Source organism: Protopterus annectens, chromosome 2.part0 (genome assembly GCF_019279795.1).
Source record: "Protopterus annectens isolate FY-2018-M chromosome 2.part0, PAN1.0, whole genome shotgun sequence".
Lineage (NCBI taxonomy): Eukaryota > Metazoa > Chordata > Ceratodontiformes > Protopteridae > Protopterus > Protopterus annectens.
The window spans coordinates 1,272,520,948-1,272,539,052 of NC_056728.1; the positions used below are offsets into that span (position 1 = coordinate 1,272,520,948).

Sequence of the window (18,105 nt, forward strand, 5' to 3'; positions counted from 1 at the left end):
GTAAAGTTGCTAGAATAAAATGTTGTGTTACCACCATGCATTTCACTAGCAAGTCTTAAACCCAGGACCCTATGCACTACAGTTAGAGCAACATACTACTATGCCAAATCAGCAGCTTCCTGAAAAATAGGAAGACTGAAACTTAATGGCTATCATTTAGTGAATTCAGTTCTCACTTCTCACCAGAGCGCTGAACCACTTAGCACAAAAAGCCTGGGCAAAGCTCACAGGTGGTGGTGGCTAGGGACTTTAGGCTCTTTTTACCCTGTACCCAAAATACAGGGTTTGAGCCCTCTAGCCACCAGGTGGATTAATGGGGGGCATTTACACACACACAAGAATTGTTCATTAGACATTACAATATGCAATATGAAATGGTAAATTCCTATTTAATTTGCTGTCAATAAAATGAAATACTAGTAAACCAAGCTGGAAAAGACAAACTAGTAACTTCAAAATGGAAAAAAAACAGGATCCAACCAAGAGACACACTGAGGCACAATAAGCTAGCGCTTTCATCCACTTTTAATGATGCGAACTTCTTCAGAAAAAATAATAATAACCACCTACCCATCTTTTAAATGATTCATTACAGGAAATGATGTCATAATCTGCATAATCAAATAAATTTAAAGTAATAATACTATATAAAATAATTAATATATCTATAAAAATGTATATACATACATATAAATACTACATGTATAAATAAATACAATATATCGGTATGTTATTACATACCTTATATTTATCTATATTTTAAAAAACATTTTATATTAATGACTTCATTAAGCCCTGGATATATATCAGCCCCAAAAAGGAGCTGCCAAAATGCTTCCTTCTGTTCTAATGTGTTGTCAATGTCACCACCAAACATTTTTTTTCTCTACATAATCTAAAACAAAAAATTCAAATTTCTTAAAATCCGTGCAGGAAAGAGCATGTCTAGCTAAAGAATTGTTTTTATCTTTTTTCTTTATAGCTAGAACATGCTCATAAATTCTACGTTTTAAAACTCTTTTTGTTTTACCTATATAGTAATTTTTGCATGTGGAACAAGTAGCCATGTAGACTACATTTTCACTATGGCAATTAAAATATTTATTTGCCCAGAATGTTTGTCCCAAATGTTCTATAGTGATAAAGGACGAATTACACATGAACCTACATTGTTTACAGTCCTTACATGCAAAAGTACCTTTTTGTTACTAACTGATCTATCTTTATAAGTTTCTGACTTCTGAGAAGTTTCTAACTTCTGTCTAATATTTGTCACCTTTTTGTATGTAAACTTTGGTAAATGACCCAAAGATATGCTTAATTCCTTGTTACCTAAAATAATTCTCCAGTTCTTCTCAATAATTTCCTTTATACACCAAATTTCATTTACTATTGGCAGAGGAAATGTTATGTTGAATTCTTGATTCTTTCTTTTATTACTGTGATGTAAACATATTGGAGCTTCCACTATTATGTCGTCAGAAGACAAAATGGGCTGAGCAACACCTTTTCTTAAGAGTGAAACCTCTTTTTCTATTCCCTCTAACCACCTTTGGTCATAACCCCTTTGGAGAAATAATTCTCTGAGAAATGTAAGCTCATTCCAAAAAATATGTTCATCAGAAGTAAGCCTACTTAGTCTGATCATTTGACCCTTGATGACACCTTTTTTCATGTGTGTTGGGTGCAAACTATCCCTGTGCAAATACTGATTTGCAAAACATGACTTCCTATAGATTCTACTCTTAAATTTTCTTGTAACATTATCTATGTTAAGTGTCAAATCCAAGAAATTAATTTGTTCACCAAAACCACCTATTTTGAAAAATAAAAATAAAAGTGGATGAAAGCGCTAGCTTATTGTGCCTCAGTGTGTCTTTTGGTTGGATCCTGTTTTTTTCTATTTTAAAATGAAATACTAGCATCGCTGATCTTTATTACCCAATTACTGTCCAAGATGCAAAACCCACAGATGGATTATTTTATTGTGACTATTATCTTTTCTCCAAATGTGATACAGGCAATTAAAAATCGTTAAGAAGACAATTAAGTCTTTTTGCTCATACTGATCACACATATTGAATACTTTGATTCAAAGCCCGTTCTCTGGGTTAGCAGCTAAGAACTTTAACTCAAATTATATATTACTTTCAACAATCTCAGATACTAACAGGAAACCAGTTACACTGTGATGATTCATCTGAAACAAAATAGTCATTGCTTATTCAGTTATTTCTATTTTTTATGCAGCTAATCAGGTTAAGACAAGTTTACTGATTTTAGAGTAAGCCAAGGGACACAACAATATTGAATGACACATTCGGAGTCATTCTGTGTTCATGAGGAAGATGATCGGATTTGTTATTTTCATTTCATTTTTAAACTGAGCCAAAAAGTTCTGTCATTTCATCTTATGATTGGATGTGTACAGTAAACCTGTATATAAAACAATGCTTCAGAGCCTTCAGTGTTCCCTGAATATATTCACATGTATAAACATACTGATATGATACACAAACGTGCCAACACACACACACACACACACACACACACACACACACACACACACACACACACACACACACACACACACACACACACACACACACACACACACACTTTCCTTACTTCATTCCGCTGCAGAGTTAGTCTTCATTCTGCTGCAGAAACATTGCTGTTCCCCCACTTCATTCTGCTGCAGAAACCAGGTAGTTTCCTTAATAATGAGAGTCTTCATTCTGATAATGATCCAGTAACAGACAAGCAACCGTTTGTTGCTATTCCCGCTCACATTTGAGCAGCCAGGCCAGCCGGAAATGTGTGAGCTCCTTGCACAAGCGATGACGTCAGCTCTGACAGCGCAAAAATTACAAAACAAAAGAAAAAATTGGAAATGAGGGGGTGCCACTCGGGAATCGTGGCACCCCTTCATTTGAACCCCAAAACTCGGTAAAAACCGAGTAGTTCAGCATGGTTGGGAGGTATGCCAAACATCAAATTATGTTCTTGAATTTTTGTTAAAAATACAACTGTCAGGATTAGTTGTCAGTTAAACACTAGCTGTGTTCAAGAAGATAAAGAACATGAAATGTCTTTATCTTAATGTCTGTCTTGTGTTCATACGTTGGATATGTTTGCTAGTATTGTTTGTGTAGCAAAAACAAGACCTGGTTTGGATGATGAGTTGATAGTAGTTACAGAGGTATCAACATACAGCAATGATGGACAGGAATAAGCCTGAAATTGTGAGATGAAGGGACAGTAATATAGTGAACTGTAGGACTTATTATAGGGATGATCCTAATGTGGCAAATTGCAATGACAAATGTTCATCCATGGTATGTGATCTCCATCACACTCAACTACATTACTGAACACGTAGCCTGTCAATACCATGCAACAGCTAAAATATCAACATCTGTTAGCACTAGTTTGTATCAGTGATATAATCCACTACTTTCTGTGACTCTTCCAAAGCATGGGCATACAAGGATTGACTTGCGCCAAAGTATGTTTTTCTTATTTTTTTTACTATAAATTAGAACACTTGTTTAATGACAATAAGAGCTGTGTCATCCATTACTTTCTTATACAGTGAACCAAACCGCAATTCACTCAGAGCCACCAAATGAGAGACCAAGTCGCTGTGAGAAATTTATTCAGTCTATATTACACACAAAATTAACACTATTAATTGGCGTTTTTGTTAAAAACTTTAGTAATACAAGCAGCGTTTGGTGGCTCTGAGTGAATTGCGGTTTGGTTCACTGCCATCCTTTTCTTATACAGTGGCATGAAGAACCATTAAAACAAAGCATTTTTAAACAATAATCCACACGCGTGTGTGGGTATATCAGGATTTATACACAGCTGGTGTGGTTTGATTGCACTGGCAAAGTCTGAGTGATTAAAGAAAGGCAACCGTGGGTAAATTCTGATTTAAACACACACACATGAGTGGATTATTGCCATTATACGATGACATTATTTAAGAAAGAAATTGCTTACCTTTCTTACATAATGTATTTGTATAAGGGTGCTGTAGAGTTCCTCGACGTTTTCTCATGTCCTGCGCATGCATGATGGTAGTCAAGGTTACTGCTCCCATGCTTGCACAGTACATCAGTGCAGTGATTGAGAAGCAACAGAGAAAAAATAATCTCTGTTGCTGTTTTTTTTAACTGTTTGAAAAGAAATTGGAGATTTTATAAGGGAAAGCACAAAAATACAAGATCAGATATGTTTCTGTTTCTTTAGTTTGCCGAACTTATTTTCTTCATGCTTTGCTCTTTTATGCCAAAGGAAAGACTGGCTGCTCAATGGTACTTCAGCAGCCAGAGTTTTTTCTCTTGGTATATGCTTGATTTACAATGGGCATGCTGGTTGGGCTGACCAGTCAGCATGTTAGCTTTTGAACAGTAATGAGCTTTTATTGTATAATAGTCATTGTACAATGATAGCCCAAACAGCGTGCTCATTGTGAATCAAGCATATACCAACCGAGAAAAAGTCCGGTTGCATTTTCTTCTACTAATATGTACTTTGGAAATATATGTTTCAAGTGTCTAGATTTTCACAGTGTTGAAAATTTTGCCACATATTTTAGGCTTTCCTTCATAAAGGAGAGGAGTAAAGTCGCTAAATAATGACAACACATTTTAATTACAGAATTTAAATCCTTCAGGTAATGCACAATACCATAAATGCTGTTATTATAGCAGTTTTCTGAGTTTATAAGAGCAATATTTACAAAAAGGACCTTTGTTCCCCTTATTTAAGGCTCTGGAACATTTCTTAAGCTAAGAGGTTGAGAGGTAGGTACAGAGGGCAGAGCAAATACAGTGAAAATCAGGTATGCTCTGCAAAACTAAAGAAATGTACCTGATTTTCCTTGTATTTTTGCCATCACTCTCGCACCTTTAAACTGTCTGCATTTTATATATATATATATATATATATATATATATATATATATATATATATGTGTGTGTGTGTGTGTGTGTGTGTATATACATATATATATATATATATATATATATATATATATATATATATTTTTTTTTTCAAAAAAAAAAAGCAACGGAAATCATCCTTTCTCATTTGCTTACTTTCCGCAGCACTGGAAAAGTAAGCCCTACACAAATGCGCAGTACATCAACAAATGTGGAAGAATGTGGAAACAAAGTAGAGGAACACCATGGTGCCATTATACAAAGACATTATAGGTAATTTCTTTCTTAAATAATGTCACTGTATAATAGCAATAACTAACTCATGCGTGTTAGTATACTGAAGATTTACCCATGTTTGGCTTTGTTTAATCCCTTGGGCTTTACCCTCATCATCAAACCACACCAACTGGGGGTAAATCTTCAATATATCCATGCCAACTTATTGGTTATTGCTTAAATAATCTTTCTATTTTCCATGTGCTAATCCTACAAAAAAGAGATCCAGTAGCGGTATCTTAAATAATCATTGTGGTCAATCAAGAACATTTCAAAATGGCCACCGCCATGATTCGCTCACTAAGCAGAATTACTGTACAAGGTGTGAGATGCTGTGAGTGTGATTTAAAAAAAAAGAAGAAGAAGAAGAATTCACACCCCTTAGTAGTACTGCCCTCAGATTAAACACGATGCTCCCTCACTCTCTGGGACCTAAACTACCTTAGCTGTAGTCTTTATATATAGAAGGAAGAAAACAGACAGCAAAACCTTCTACACTGTCAACTGACAAAGAAAGGCTCTTAAAATTAGAGCAAAAATGATTAGGTCCTAAACTGCGAAAGTAGACTAGTCACAAGCCACTTACAGATTTATTTCTGTTGCAAATACAATTCTAATATTGTCAAGTCATTGGAGCAGAAACAGACAATTTTTGTTTCCTGTGAGGAAGAACACACAGACATTTTTAGCTAAACTAATCTAATCTACTCCATCAAAATACACATTCATCCAGAGGCGCCGTAAGCTGTTGAAGACTGGGGGGGCAAAGGGTGAGAGGGGCACTTAGTGATCTAAAAAGGGCAATTTTTAAAACTATTTACTACCACAACATAGGCTTACTTGTAGGACAATTTAAGCTTAGCCAGTTTCCATTTTGGTGCATGAATTAACATTTCCTGATTGGTCTTACCTATCCCATGGCTGATAGTTGTATATTAGCCCTAGTGAGAATAAATGTGATCACACTGTAGATAATTTGAGGGGACCCATGTAAGGGATGCAGCATTTAGGAATTGGCACTATCCATTAGTGGCACGAGGGGTAATCCTGGAGTACATTTTCTGTTACCCATCCTTAGATCCAAGTTGCATTTGAATATGGACAGGGATGAGCTTTGTTTTACTTGAATGGATAGTCTGTTCGGGATATATATCCATCTCTCCACAACATTCAGTTTCGATACCTGGACTGAGTATTTCTGATGCCATTTGACTTGCTGATGTTCAGTAGGTCCATCTGTATTAGGTCAGAGGATACTTTGTATGCCAGACATGTCACCTCTAAGCACTCTGTGGGATACTGATATAGTGATAAATCTTTGAGGTGGTCCATGCAAGACCTACTGTTTAGGACTTGTATCCTTTTAGTAAGGTATCTCTGTGGGTATTCCAACTATTGCATTGGTCTGGACAGATACATGCCAAAGTGGGCATTATACAAAATGATTGACCAAATGAGGGATTTGTAAAGGGGGCCAATAACATCTCTAGATCTACTCACAATCAATTTGTTCATATGCTGTGCAATATAGAAAGATTTCCTTATGACTCTGGACACATGTTGGTCAAAAGTTAGGTCACTGTACACACAAGTTCCCAAATGCCAAACAACTGTGTTAGTTCTCAGGGGGCATTGTCAATTTGGCACTTCCCTGGAGTAGATGACTTCCCAAAGGATACAATAGTGTATGTTTTGGAGTTTAGTTTCAATTCATGATTCTGGCACCATTTATTGTTTGGGACAAAGCTTCCTGCATGATGGTTAAGTCATTTGGGGATTCAATAACTGCTCCTAGCTTGCAGTCATCTCAAACTTAGTCGGCCAAAGCCCATTGGTATTTCCTTTTACTTTTGAGATGTATATGCCAGACAGAAAAAGTCTCAGCACCGAACCCTGGGGGACTCCATTGGTGAATGGTCTCTTCCTCTATTTTGATGTCCTGCATCCTGTGAGAAAGCATACATGTATGTTTGTCTTTTCGGCTTTTCCCAGTTAGGGGTCGCCACAGCGGAACTCCGGTCCGCTAATGATTGGCAGTCGATTTTTATGGTGCCGAGTTGCCAGCCCGAAGCCCAACCTTCAGCGAAGGCATGCCCATTCACGCATGTCTTTCGGAGGCCACTCAACCATGGGGAGGACATGCAGACTCCATACAGAAGGCACTCCAGCCAAGAATTGAACAGGAGAACCTCGTGCTGTGAGGTAACAATGCTACCGCTGTACCACCGCGGATTTATATGTTCTTTGATTCACCTTCCTGACTGTATTAACCTGATTGTATTAAATTATATTCCTTGTATAATACAGCACCACTTGTTAGAATGTGTTTTGAATTTGTAGTTTGGAACAGTCTTCTAGTGAGCAATGAAACAAAATGTATGAACCAATAATGACAAAACTACCCATTTCAGAAAACTTCAACCATAAAAGGCCACTCAAACTTCTGTCCTTACAATCCACCAATATCAGTAAATCTGCAAAATCTCTGCAGAAGTAAGTCATCTAAATAATTCCACGTTAAAGGGATCTCTAACTAATGAACAGGTTGCTGCTAGGAAACAACTTTATATTTCATTGTTTCATCTACAAATAAAGTGCCTGTTGCCCTTGAAGAATAAATTGCCTATGCTACATTAAAAATGATAAGCTAGTAATTTTGCAATGGGGAATGGATGGCAAACTGATAACTGGTTCATAGTTACTAAGTATCTCCTCCAAAGGAGGACATTCATAGGACTGCAGCATCTACTCCCATTAAAGTACAACATAGTACAGTATCAGCGATCCATCTGCATACTGTGGTAGTAGTACCTACAGCCTTCTGCATCAAAAGCAAGTATACTACCTGTTGTGCTACTAACAATGCAAACAACTTACCATAACTAGCATTAAACTTCTCTTGCCCTGAAGTTCTCAGCTCCTTGTAAAATCCACTTGACAATCAACTAAAGTGGGCATTATACAAAATGATTGACCTAATGAGGGCTTTGTAAAGGGGGCCAATAACATCTCCAGATCTACTCACAATAAATTTGTTTATATGCTGTGCAATACAGAAATATTTCCTTATGACTCTGGACACATATTGGTCAAAAGTTACGTCACTGTACACACAAGTTCCCAAATGCCAAACAACTGTGTTAGTTCTCAGGGGGCATTGCTAATTTGGCACTTCCCTGGAGTAGATGACTTCCCAAAGGATACAATAATGTATTTCTTGGAGTTTAGTTTCAGTTCATGATTCTGGCACCAGTTATTGTTTGGGACAAACCTTCCTGCATGATGGTTAAGTCATTTGGGGATTCAATAACTGCTCCTAGCTTGCAGTCATCTCAAACTTAGTAAACCAAAGCCCTTTGATATTTCCTTTTACTTTTGATATGTATATGCCAGTCAGAAAAAGTCTCAGCAGCGAACATTGGGAGACTCCATTGGTGAATGGTCTCTTCCCCTATTTTGATGTCCTGCATCCTGTGAGAAAGCATACATGTATATGTTCTTTGATTCACTTTCCTGACTGGATTAACCTGATTGTATTCCTTGTATAATACAGCACTACTTGTTAGAATGTGTTTTGAATTTGTAGTTTGGAACAGTCTTCTAGTGAGCAATGAAACAAAATGTATGAACCAATAATGACAAAACTACCCATTTCAGAAAATGTCAACCATAAAAGGCCACTCAAACTTCTGTCATTATCAGTAAATATGCAAAATCTCTTCAGAAGTAAGTCATCTAAATAATTCCACGTTAAAGGGATCTGTAACTAATGAAGACGTTGCTGCTAGCAAACAACTTTATATTTCATTGTTTCATCTACAAATAAAGTGCATGTTGCCCTTGAAGAATAAGTTGCCTATGCTACATTAAAACATGATAAGCTAGTAATTTTGCAATGGGGAATGGATGGCAAACTGATAAAAGGTTCATAGTTACCAAGTATCTCCTCCAAAGGAGGACATTCATAGGACTGCAGCATCCACTCCCATTAAAGTACAACACAGTACAGTATCAGCGATCCATCTGCATACTGTGGTAGTAGTACCTACAGCGTTTTGCATCAAAAGCAAGTATACTACCTGTTGTGCTACTAACAATGCAAACAACTTAGCATAAGTAGCATTAAACTTCTCTTCCCCTGAAGCTGTCAGCTCCTTGTAAAATCCACTCGACAATCAACTAAATCTCTCAACTTCACAGCACAAGAAATCTGGAAAAAGCCAACATTTATTTGGGGGGGAAGGCCCAAAATCAGGGACACATTTTAAATGTTGATTGCATAGTCTTAGAAAGTTGCTAAAATAAACTGTTTTGTGTTACCGTGTGTTTCCTGAAAGATAGGAAGACCGAAACTCAAAGAGCTATCATTATTTAGTGAATTCAGTTCTCACTGATTTGCCAGAAAAACACAAATTTTAAGAGGCACAGACCAAAAGTATGAGCCAAATATTCTGTGAAAATCTGGACAGTGGAGAGCTATGGACTCAACTGCCTGAATCACATGTGGTGGTATGGGTAGAGAATTCAGGCTGTTGTTTGAGCCTGAGTAACTCTAACCACCAGGTATACCGAGCTGGGGCATTTTACACACACACACACACACACACACACACACACACACACACACACACACACACACACACACACACACACACACGCGCGCGCGAACAGTATGCACACACTCACAAACAGTATGCACACACTCACAAACAGTATGCACACTCACAAACAGTATGCACACACACACACAAACAGTATGCACACACACACACACACACACACACACACACACACACACACACACACACACACACACACACACACACACACAGTATGCACACACAAACAGTATGCACACATAGAATCTGCCCTACATAGGTTCAGACAATTACTGTGTTGGAGAGATTCCACTTACCTGCACACACACCCATGCTTGTGTGTACACTCCTGATAAGCATGTATGCTTAACCAGTATGCATGTTTGATGAGTGTATGCGTTCAGTCACTGAACTTTGGTAAACCTGCATTCATTCACCAGGGTTTTTCTAAGAAGACTACACTAAGAAAGCACAATCTACTAGATATCATTCCTCTAGCTACAGCGCAAAAACCTCCTTTATCGATATGAAATACAAAAGGGCAGTAATGTGTCATAACTTTACCTGTGTTTTGTCACCTTTACATTTTTTTACTGCAAATGTTATATTCTCATTGCTCTTTGCCTAACTTGGCATGCAAACTGTTTGGTTGTGCAGAACTTGATTTTATTCAATTTCTTTGTTTCATTGTGGTGAAGAGTCAATGAGCTGTCCATCAATAACAAATAGTGAATCTAAACAGGGAGTCGAATTCATATAAATGTCCTGGCATCTTATGAATCAGTTAGGTAAAACAGGACTGACCAGCCAGTGCATGTCTCTTCTAGGTCAAAGGCACAAAAAGTAATGTTAAAAAAACAGCATGATTTAATACACTGTATCCTATCCTTACAGGATGGAATGGTGTTTACCTTTGGAGCTGGAGGTTATGGACAACTAGGGCACAACTCGAGCAGAAATGAACTTAAACCTCGTCTTGTGGCTGAGCTTCTTGGAGTCCAAGTCTCTCAGATCGCCTGTGGCTGGTGAGTGATATTCAACTGCATTAAAAAATAAAAGATACAGATTATATCAGTGACATTAGTGGTCACTTTTCAGGGTCATTCGGGTCATGTCAAAAATTGTGAGTCATACACAGTTATTCACTCTCCATGTTCTTTCACATTATTCAGTTGCTCAACAGCTTTTTAAATTACTGCTTGGAAACTGGTACTCACTGCATGATGTTAATATCTTCACATTTCCTTAAAACCAAAGCTCAGGCACTGTTTTCCTGCAGCTTGTTTTTGTCACAGAGAAATAAATGTAAGGATACAGGAGTGTAGTAATAGAAACGTTAAACATCATTAGAGCCCTAAAACGTCATTAGCCATTTAAATGTAAAGGCTTATTAAATGGAATGGGATAAAACATATTGCAAAGTGAAAGAAAACGTATGAGACTAGAATGTTGTTGCAGCCTAAACTGCTTGCCTATTGCTTGTTTACTTATTTTATTTAAATATTTGCTAACTATTTGAGTGGGCTGATTATGTTTTCAGCCATGACTCGAGGTGTGTGAAAAGCAGAAAATAAATAAGTGAACAATAATGTAATATAGACAGTACTTTCCACAAAGAACAGTAACACAATCTATAAGGTGTAAATTCAAAAAAGCAAAAATAAAAAAGTAAGTTGAATGTTCAGACGCTGCACATCAACAAAGCACTAAGTGGTAGCTTTAAGTTAAAGCATCCTCCAAACCATCTCAGTCTAGAACCATCTCAACTTTACTTGTTACTTTTATTTTTATTTATTTTTTATTATTTTAGCTCCATATATTGCTGAGCCTGCTTAGATAAAGCAATGATAGCTGATTTGTAGGTGCTCATATAGTAACAAGATTTTTCTGCACAGGAAATAAGCACAAATGAGCTATGGAAGTAAAAGAGAGGTGCCAACATTATAGCAAGATGTGTAATGACTTGCTAAGGAGTACATACTGAATAAACATTACAAGAAATGACATCATTTTCTGCCAATCATCTTTGTATTGATATGCTGCTATTGGTTTATTAAACAGCACACAAGGCCCTTAATCTTTATTTAACAATGTTTATAACACTATCAGCTTCATGTTCTGCACACTCCAGTTGTTATAGCACACCTGGATTTTCTCCCTTGACAAACAAACATCCTCTTCTAATTCAGAAACAGAAATCCTACTACTATGTCATTAAGAATCTGGCTGCCAGTAGGAAGTATAAGCTGGTGAAACATCCCCCCATTTGTGTATGGCTTTAATAATACCAAGAGGTTTTGCCTTTCATAATATGATAGTTCACACTCATGACATCATGGCCTGTCGACACTATGAAGTGATGCCCCTTTTATGCTGAATGGGAAAATCACTGAAGTATTCTCATTGGCTATGTTGGCTTCCATGCTTACTAACTTTACCCTCAGGATGGGTTCTTCCCTTAACTCTGTTTCTTTTCTTTTTCTATTTTTTTCTCTCTATTTCTTTCATTTTCTCTTTCTTCCCTCTTCTGTCTTGACATGTTATTACTATCTTTCTCCCCAGAAGCTGTATTGCAGAAGCCAAAATTACCAGATGCAAGACTGCCAACTATGGGCATATCACCATGAAATATACCTTGAAAGTCATATGCATTGATGGGATGAGTTAGGCAATAAGTCCTTTTTGGCATAGTTGGTAGCAATTATAAAACTGTCATAACAATTGCCCTTAGTGAGGGCTGACAAAGTGGGTTCTCTGCCTTAAGTTAGCTGATGCCTGGGTCAACTGACAGCACACTGATGAACTAACTACAGGCTACCCTGACATACTATCATCTTAGAGCTCTTTATATTTAGTTTGGGGATGTGAGTGGCCTGTCCATCCCAACATGGGGGAAGATCAGCGGATCCCCCTCAGCTCCATTTAAGCATCTTTCAGTCACAATAAAGATTCATTGAATCATTTTTCACCATATTTAATTTTAGCCTGCTCTAATGGACCTGTAATCAATATGCAACCCATTACAAATTTCTCCTGGAGTTTTCATATTTGTTGTAGTTCATGGGTGCTGGTTTCACCATACAAGATGAGGAGAAAAAACATCAAAATAGAACATATCTAGGATGGAACTTGCCTGTGTTATTTAGCACAATCAAAAAAAAAAAAAAAACGTTTTCGTAAAACACAGTCCAGTCGTGATTAACTCCAAAGGCAATAATAATAAAAAATCATTGAAATACAGCAGGCGTTTATTAGCGCAGTCTGTTTTGTGTGCTCAGTATGATGAAAGTATTGTATTTTGTGCAGAGTTGGATGAGATCTTATTTTAAAGATGAAAGCACTTAATGAGTTAATAAAAGTTTGCTGTGTTTCAGTGATTTTTATTATTATTATGGAGCATGGTGGTTGGTGTCTTACTATTACGCTGACAACCCAAGCTGAGGAATGGCCTTAGATTATTAGACAGGAATCAGTAAAAGGTGTACGCGTTTTCAGTACTTTAAAGAGATGCTTTTTTTTCCTCTTTTCTTTTACAAAGAAATAAGAATGTTAATAAGAATTTTATCTAGCATATGCAGGCAATGGCTGGGAATGGTTTATGATATACCAATCACTTGTGCAAACTTAATGAGAGGTAGATGTCAGTGAAATGGTTCATTTGTCCTTCAAGGGTAAAATACATCGAGTGCAATTAAGACAACTGGACCCATCATTCTGCTGTTGTTATGCACCTCTCCCTCCCTTCAGAAAAAAAAAATGAAAGAATGACAAAATTATCATTCTTTTTATAAAGGAATTGTCTCACTGATGAGAGATACAAGTGACCCCCCCCACCGCTACATTGAAAAGGCAGTTTAACTGGTAGGATGAGAAGATTCTTGGGTTATGCTGGGTGCAGTCTGAGGAAACGATTTCCCCACAATGGACAGGAGACACGAAAACATCTTAATCCGTAACAGCAGCAGATTCATAGATGTTGAAAGATAATTAACTGATATACCTTGTCATACCTCAGCTGCCTCTCATTTCCCAGCATGTGCCTGAGTTTCCAAATGTTTTTGTCCTGTCCTTCATAAAACTGCTGTTTTTCTGGTAAATAACTGAGGATTATAGTCGGGCATAAATAATATCAGTCATTAGAGTTTCCTAGGTCTTATTATTCAAAACATGCATTTTGATGTAAAACCTGGCGTTCTATTAACTTTTGAGTTAGATAATATTTAAAAACTGGCCATGATATTTTGCCATTGTTTTTGTCCTGAATTTTTGAGCAAATATGTTGAGAGGTATGCTCCTTGTCCTAATGTTGCAGTTTGCTGTAATTAACAAAAAGTATTTTATTTTACAGGTATCACACACTTGCTTATGTCTGCACCACTGGAAAGCTTTACACGTTTGGCTGTGGACTACAAGGCCAGCTGGGAAACAGAAAGAGATGTAATCAATTAGTGCCACTTTCTGCTGAATTACCATTGACTACAAAAAACGGTGAAAGTCTTTGTAAGTTTTCCTTTTGCTTTTTCTTAACACTACAACATTTAAACAAATAGTCCAACAAATGTACTGGATTATTGATGTAGCATGACTTGCGAGAGAATAAAAAGTCCAAGTCATCTTAGTTTACCGGTATGTTTGTAAACGGTGATGATGACTGAACAGGAAGTAAAATTTCAGTCTCTGCTGAGAAACTTTACAATGCTTTACCAGTCAAAGTATTCTTTAAAAAAGTGAAAGTAGATTTAGCTGACTGCATACTATGTCCATTATACAGAGCTGGTCGATGTATTTTACTTGCCTGTGTGTCTTTCCCCTACAGGAGTTCTGCTTACAGAAACAAACTGTTATTATCCAGACTTCTTTCTTTAAACTGTAACTCCTAGCATACATTACTTTTATTCTTCTCTCTTTTGCCTTTTGCTTGTTAGAGTGACCTCATTTTGCAACAACAGTAAGCCCACATCCCTCCTCCTTACTGCATTTTTCCCAGTGTACAATTTCTTTGGGAGTTCTCTCCTACTTCATCATTACTTAGGAGGAGAGACATTTTCTCCAGCTATATGTTCCTTACTAACCATATATTGTTAACCTCCTTAATTTCTGTACTTGCAGAAGTATAGAATATAAAAAATGGAGTTGATCACTTATAGATGTTTTTCTTAGTCATTCTTCTATGTGCATCCACTGTCATCACTCTCCCATCCCTTTTCTTGAACTGCTGTCTCCTTCTCGTACCACATGCTTCTGCCTGGGGTCTCCTTATTCTCTATCCTCCTGGTCACCACACAGCTGTGACCACAGATACACAATTTAACATATCCTGAAGCAGGCCCATTGCTTGTGCACACCCAATGCCTACATCAACACAGACATATGTGCACTGACAATGTCCGCGATGTCCAGCACTGACTTCTATAAGACGTGGAGGTCTTGGGTGTGTAGAAGACATCTGCAATGTTGAGAAGGAAACCAGTGAACTTGAAAGTAGTGACAAAATGGCTGGTGACTAAAATTAGCATTATCACAATGTTATGGCTAGTCATAAGCAGGAGGCATGAGAAATGAATGAAATAGAACAGTATTTTATAGTTAATATCTAATGTTGATGAGTCATTATATACATACATGCATAAAATGTAGCCTACTGGACACTATTGCACATCTCCCTTTTGTTTTCTGTATCCCCCCCAATGGGGGTGCACCATGGATGCGATTTTGATCTGCCAATTCCCAAGTTAAAATGCCTTATGGTTCAATTAGTAGGGTATGCTCTGTCTTTGTAATACTGTGTTATTTCTGAACACATTGCTATGCAGTACACCAGATACAAAGTCTGTTTGATAATTGTTGAATCCTGGTAGCACATTCTTCAGTTTACTTTGTGTTTACACTGTCTTAACACTTGTATTGAAGCACTGCATGAAAATGGGTTTTACATATAATTTCTTTCTTTCGTTTTGTAATCTGTTTCACTTTCCTTATGCTATTCATATTCACATGAAATAATCAGGTTACTCCTCTATCTGCTGAAGTATAGGAGGCTGCCTGACTGAACCCACATCTAGTGTAATAATCCCAGGTAGTGCATGGAGAGCACTGATTACATTCAGGAAAAGACTGAATTACCTCTTGGTTTAGTGCTGCTCTAACACAAGACCCAACCTTAACAATGCTTAGAGGGATGCTTAATAATTGTTAAGCACCCCCATGTGCTGTTAAGGTTGGGTCCATACCTCTTAACCTCTTAGACCAAGAAATCAGGACAAAAACATAAATAAAAGTGGGACAAATGCCCAAAACTAGGGACAATTTTTAAATACTGCTCTTACAAACTTAGAAAGTTGATATAATAACAGATTTTACATTAGCATGAATTTTTTGAATAGTATGAAGTCTGAAACTCAGTTGTATGTAATTTGTTTTTAATTTCAATCTTTAATGGTTTGCAACTAATTTGCCAGAAAACGAGAACTTTATGAAAAATGGACCAAAAACATTAGGCAAAAATCTGGACATTCTGCGAAAATCTGTGCAGTTAAGAGGTATGGTTGGGTCTGCACTAAAATTGATGACCAGAAAACACCAGGAGGGCACAAAATGGCTTTGTTTCAACTCCTGCTTCTGCCTACTGTTGCTAAAACAAACTCACTACTTTGCCTGCAGCTTCTTCCCATACAGACAGAATATGTAAGGACATCAACCATGTCCCCACTGCTTTACTGGCCTTTAAAGCTGCACAAAGCATTTTTTAATCTTACTTTTGACTTTTGTGTAGTGCACGGAAAACATAAATCTCCATGCACTACAAAGAATTATGATTGGGTTGCCAATTGTGACAAAGAATTATGTATTCACTACATGGATGTCAAGATTCAAATCTTGAGCTTTTCTCTTGAGGTGAATTTCTTGGCATTCATGTCTCAAACACATAATGTACTTGTTATGGTCAGTGTTTAAAAACAAAGGGGATATTGACTACACAGAGATATCAAACTCCTATCGCACTGCATGAAAGTTCTGGAGAGGATGATTGACAAGCGAATACGCAGAGTAGTAGAAAGTAAGATGGAAGATGAGCGTCCTGATTCAGATCAGGATGAAGCACAACAGACTTGATGTTTGCAGTGAGCCAGATAGTTGAGAAGAAGGTATAGATGAGGAAAGAGTCCAACTGGGCATTCCTAGACTTGGAAAAAGCATATGACAAGGTCAAAGAAAGCTGATTTGGCCAGTCCTGCAGAGGTTTGAAGTCCCAGAAACTTTGGTAGAAATAGTGCAGACTATGTACAAGGACCCAATGACTCAAATATGAACAGTGTTTGGTCTGTCAGAGGGTTCCCAGTGGGAGTGGTTATGCATCAGGATTCAACTCTGAGCCCACAACTGTTCATACTGGTGATGGACTACATTAGCAAACAGGTTGGAGGGAACAGATAAACAAAGTTGCTGTATGCAGATGACAAGGCATTACAGGCAGACTCTTAGCAAAAACTTCAGCCAAGGATAGGGTTAAATGGAATGAAAAACTAAGGCACATGAGATGGAACTGAGTACAGATATGACAGCTGTAATGGCAGCAAATGGAGGAACTCAGAAGAAGCTGAGAACTGAGACAGAAGGGTAAACAATCACACAGGTAACAGGTTCAAGTATCTGGGAAGTATGGTTGAGGAGAAGGGAAGTCTGAAATAGGAAGTCAAGGCTAAAATCAGAAGGGCTTCGGCCAAGTAGCTGAAAAGTTAGGCATATAAAACAGTGATGTAACTGGTACTACTGTATGGTACAGAAACCTGGGCAGTAAATGCAGAGCAGATGTGTAACCTAGAGGTGATGGAGAAGACGTGCCTGGGATGAGTGGTAGGATGCGCACTGTGTGACAGATAAAGAAATAAGGACATCAGAGCAGAAGCCAAAGTCGATCCAATTGCAGAAAAGGTCAAAGAGAACACATTTTGGTGGTTTGGGCACGTGCAGAAAAGCAGAAGACAGTCTGGCGAAGAAGATTTGGGGGAAACAGGAATAAGGCAAGAGGAAAGTAGGACATACAGTAAAGAGGTGGGTGGATTGTGTGAGAGAAGACCTGCGACAGTCAGGCATGAGTGTCAAACAGGTAGGAGAGTGGCATTGAATAGAGAGAGATTGTGACAGTTGTCAGGACACCCTCATATTCAGAATTTCTGAACATTATATTGACATCAGATACAAGAAGCTTATGAATGCTTTATATAAGCATGCTGAGGTACACAGGAATGCATCCTTTAACTTTACTGTGATAGACAGAA

The 18,105-nt window shown here is 37.6% G+C and overlaps 1 protein-coding gene across 3 annotated transcripts in view; it reads left to right on the forward strand.

Moving 5' to 3' along the window:
• LOC122793445 (probable E3 ubiquitin-protein ligase HERC4) overlaps positions 1-18,105 on the forward strand; it is a 1,684,714-nt gene that overhangs the window by 162,159 nt on the left and 1,504,450 nt on the right. For 2 of the 3 annotated variants that reach the window (XM_044061443.1, XM_044061444.1), the window contains exons 6-7: positions 10,721-10,851; positions 14,175-14,326. The exons of the other annotated variant lie outside the window; for it this stretch is intronic. In XM_044061443.1, coding sequence (XP_043917378.1) covers positions 10,721-10,851; positions 14,175-14,326 — 283 coding nt within the window. The remainder of the gene's footprint in view (positions 1-10,720; positions 10,852-14,174; positions 14,327-18,105) is intronic. 3 annotated transcript variants of the gene reach the window in all.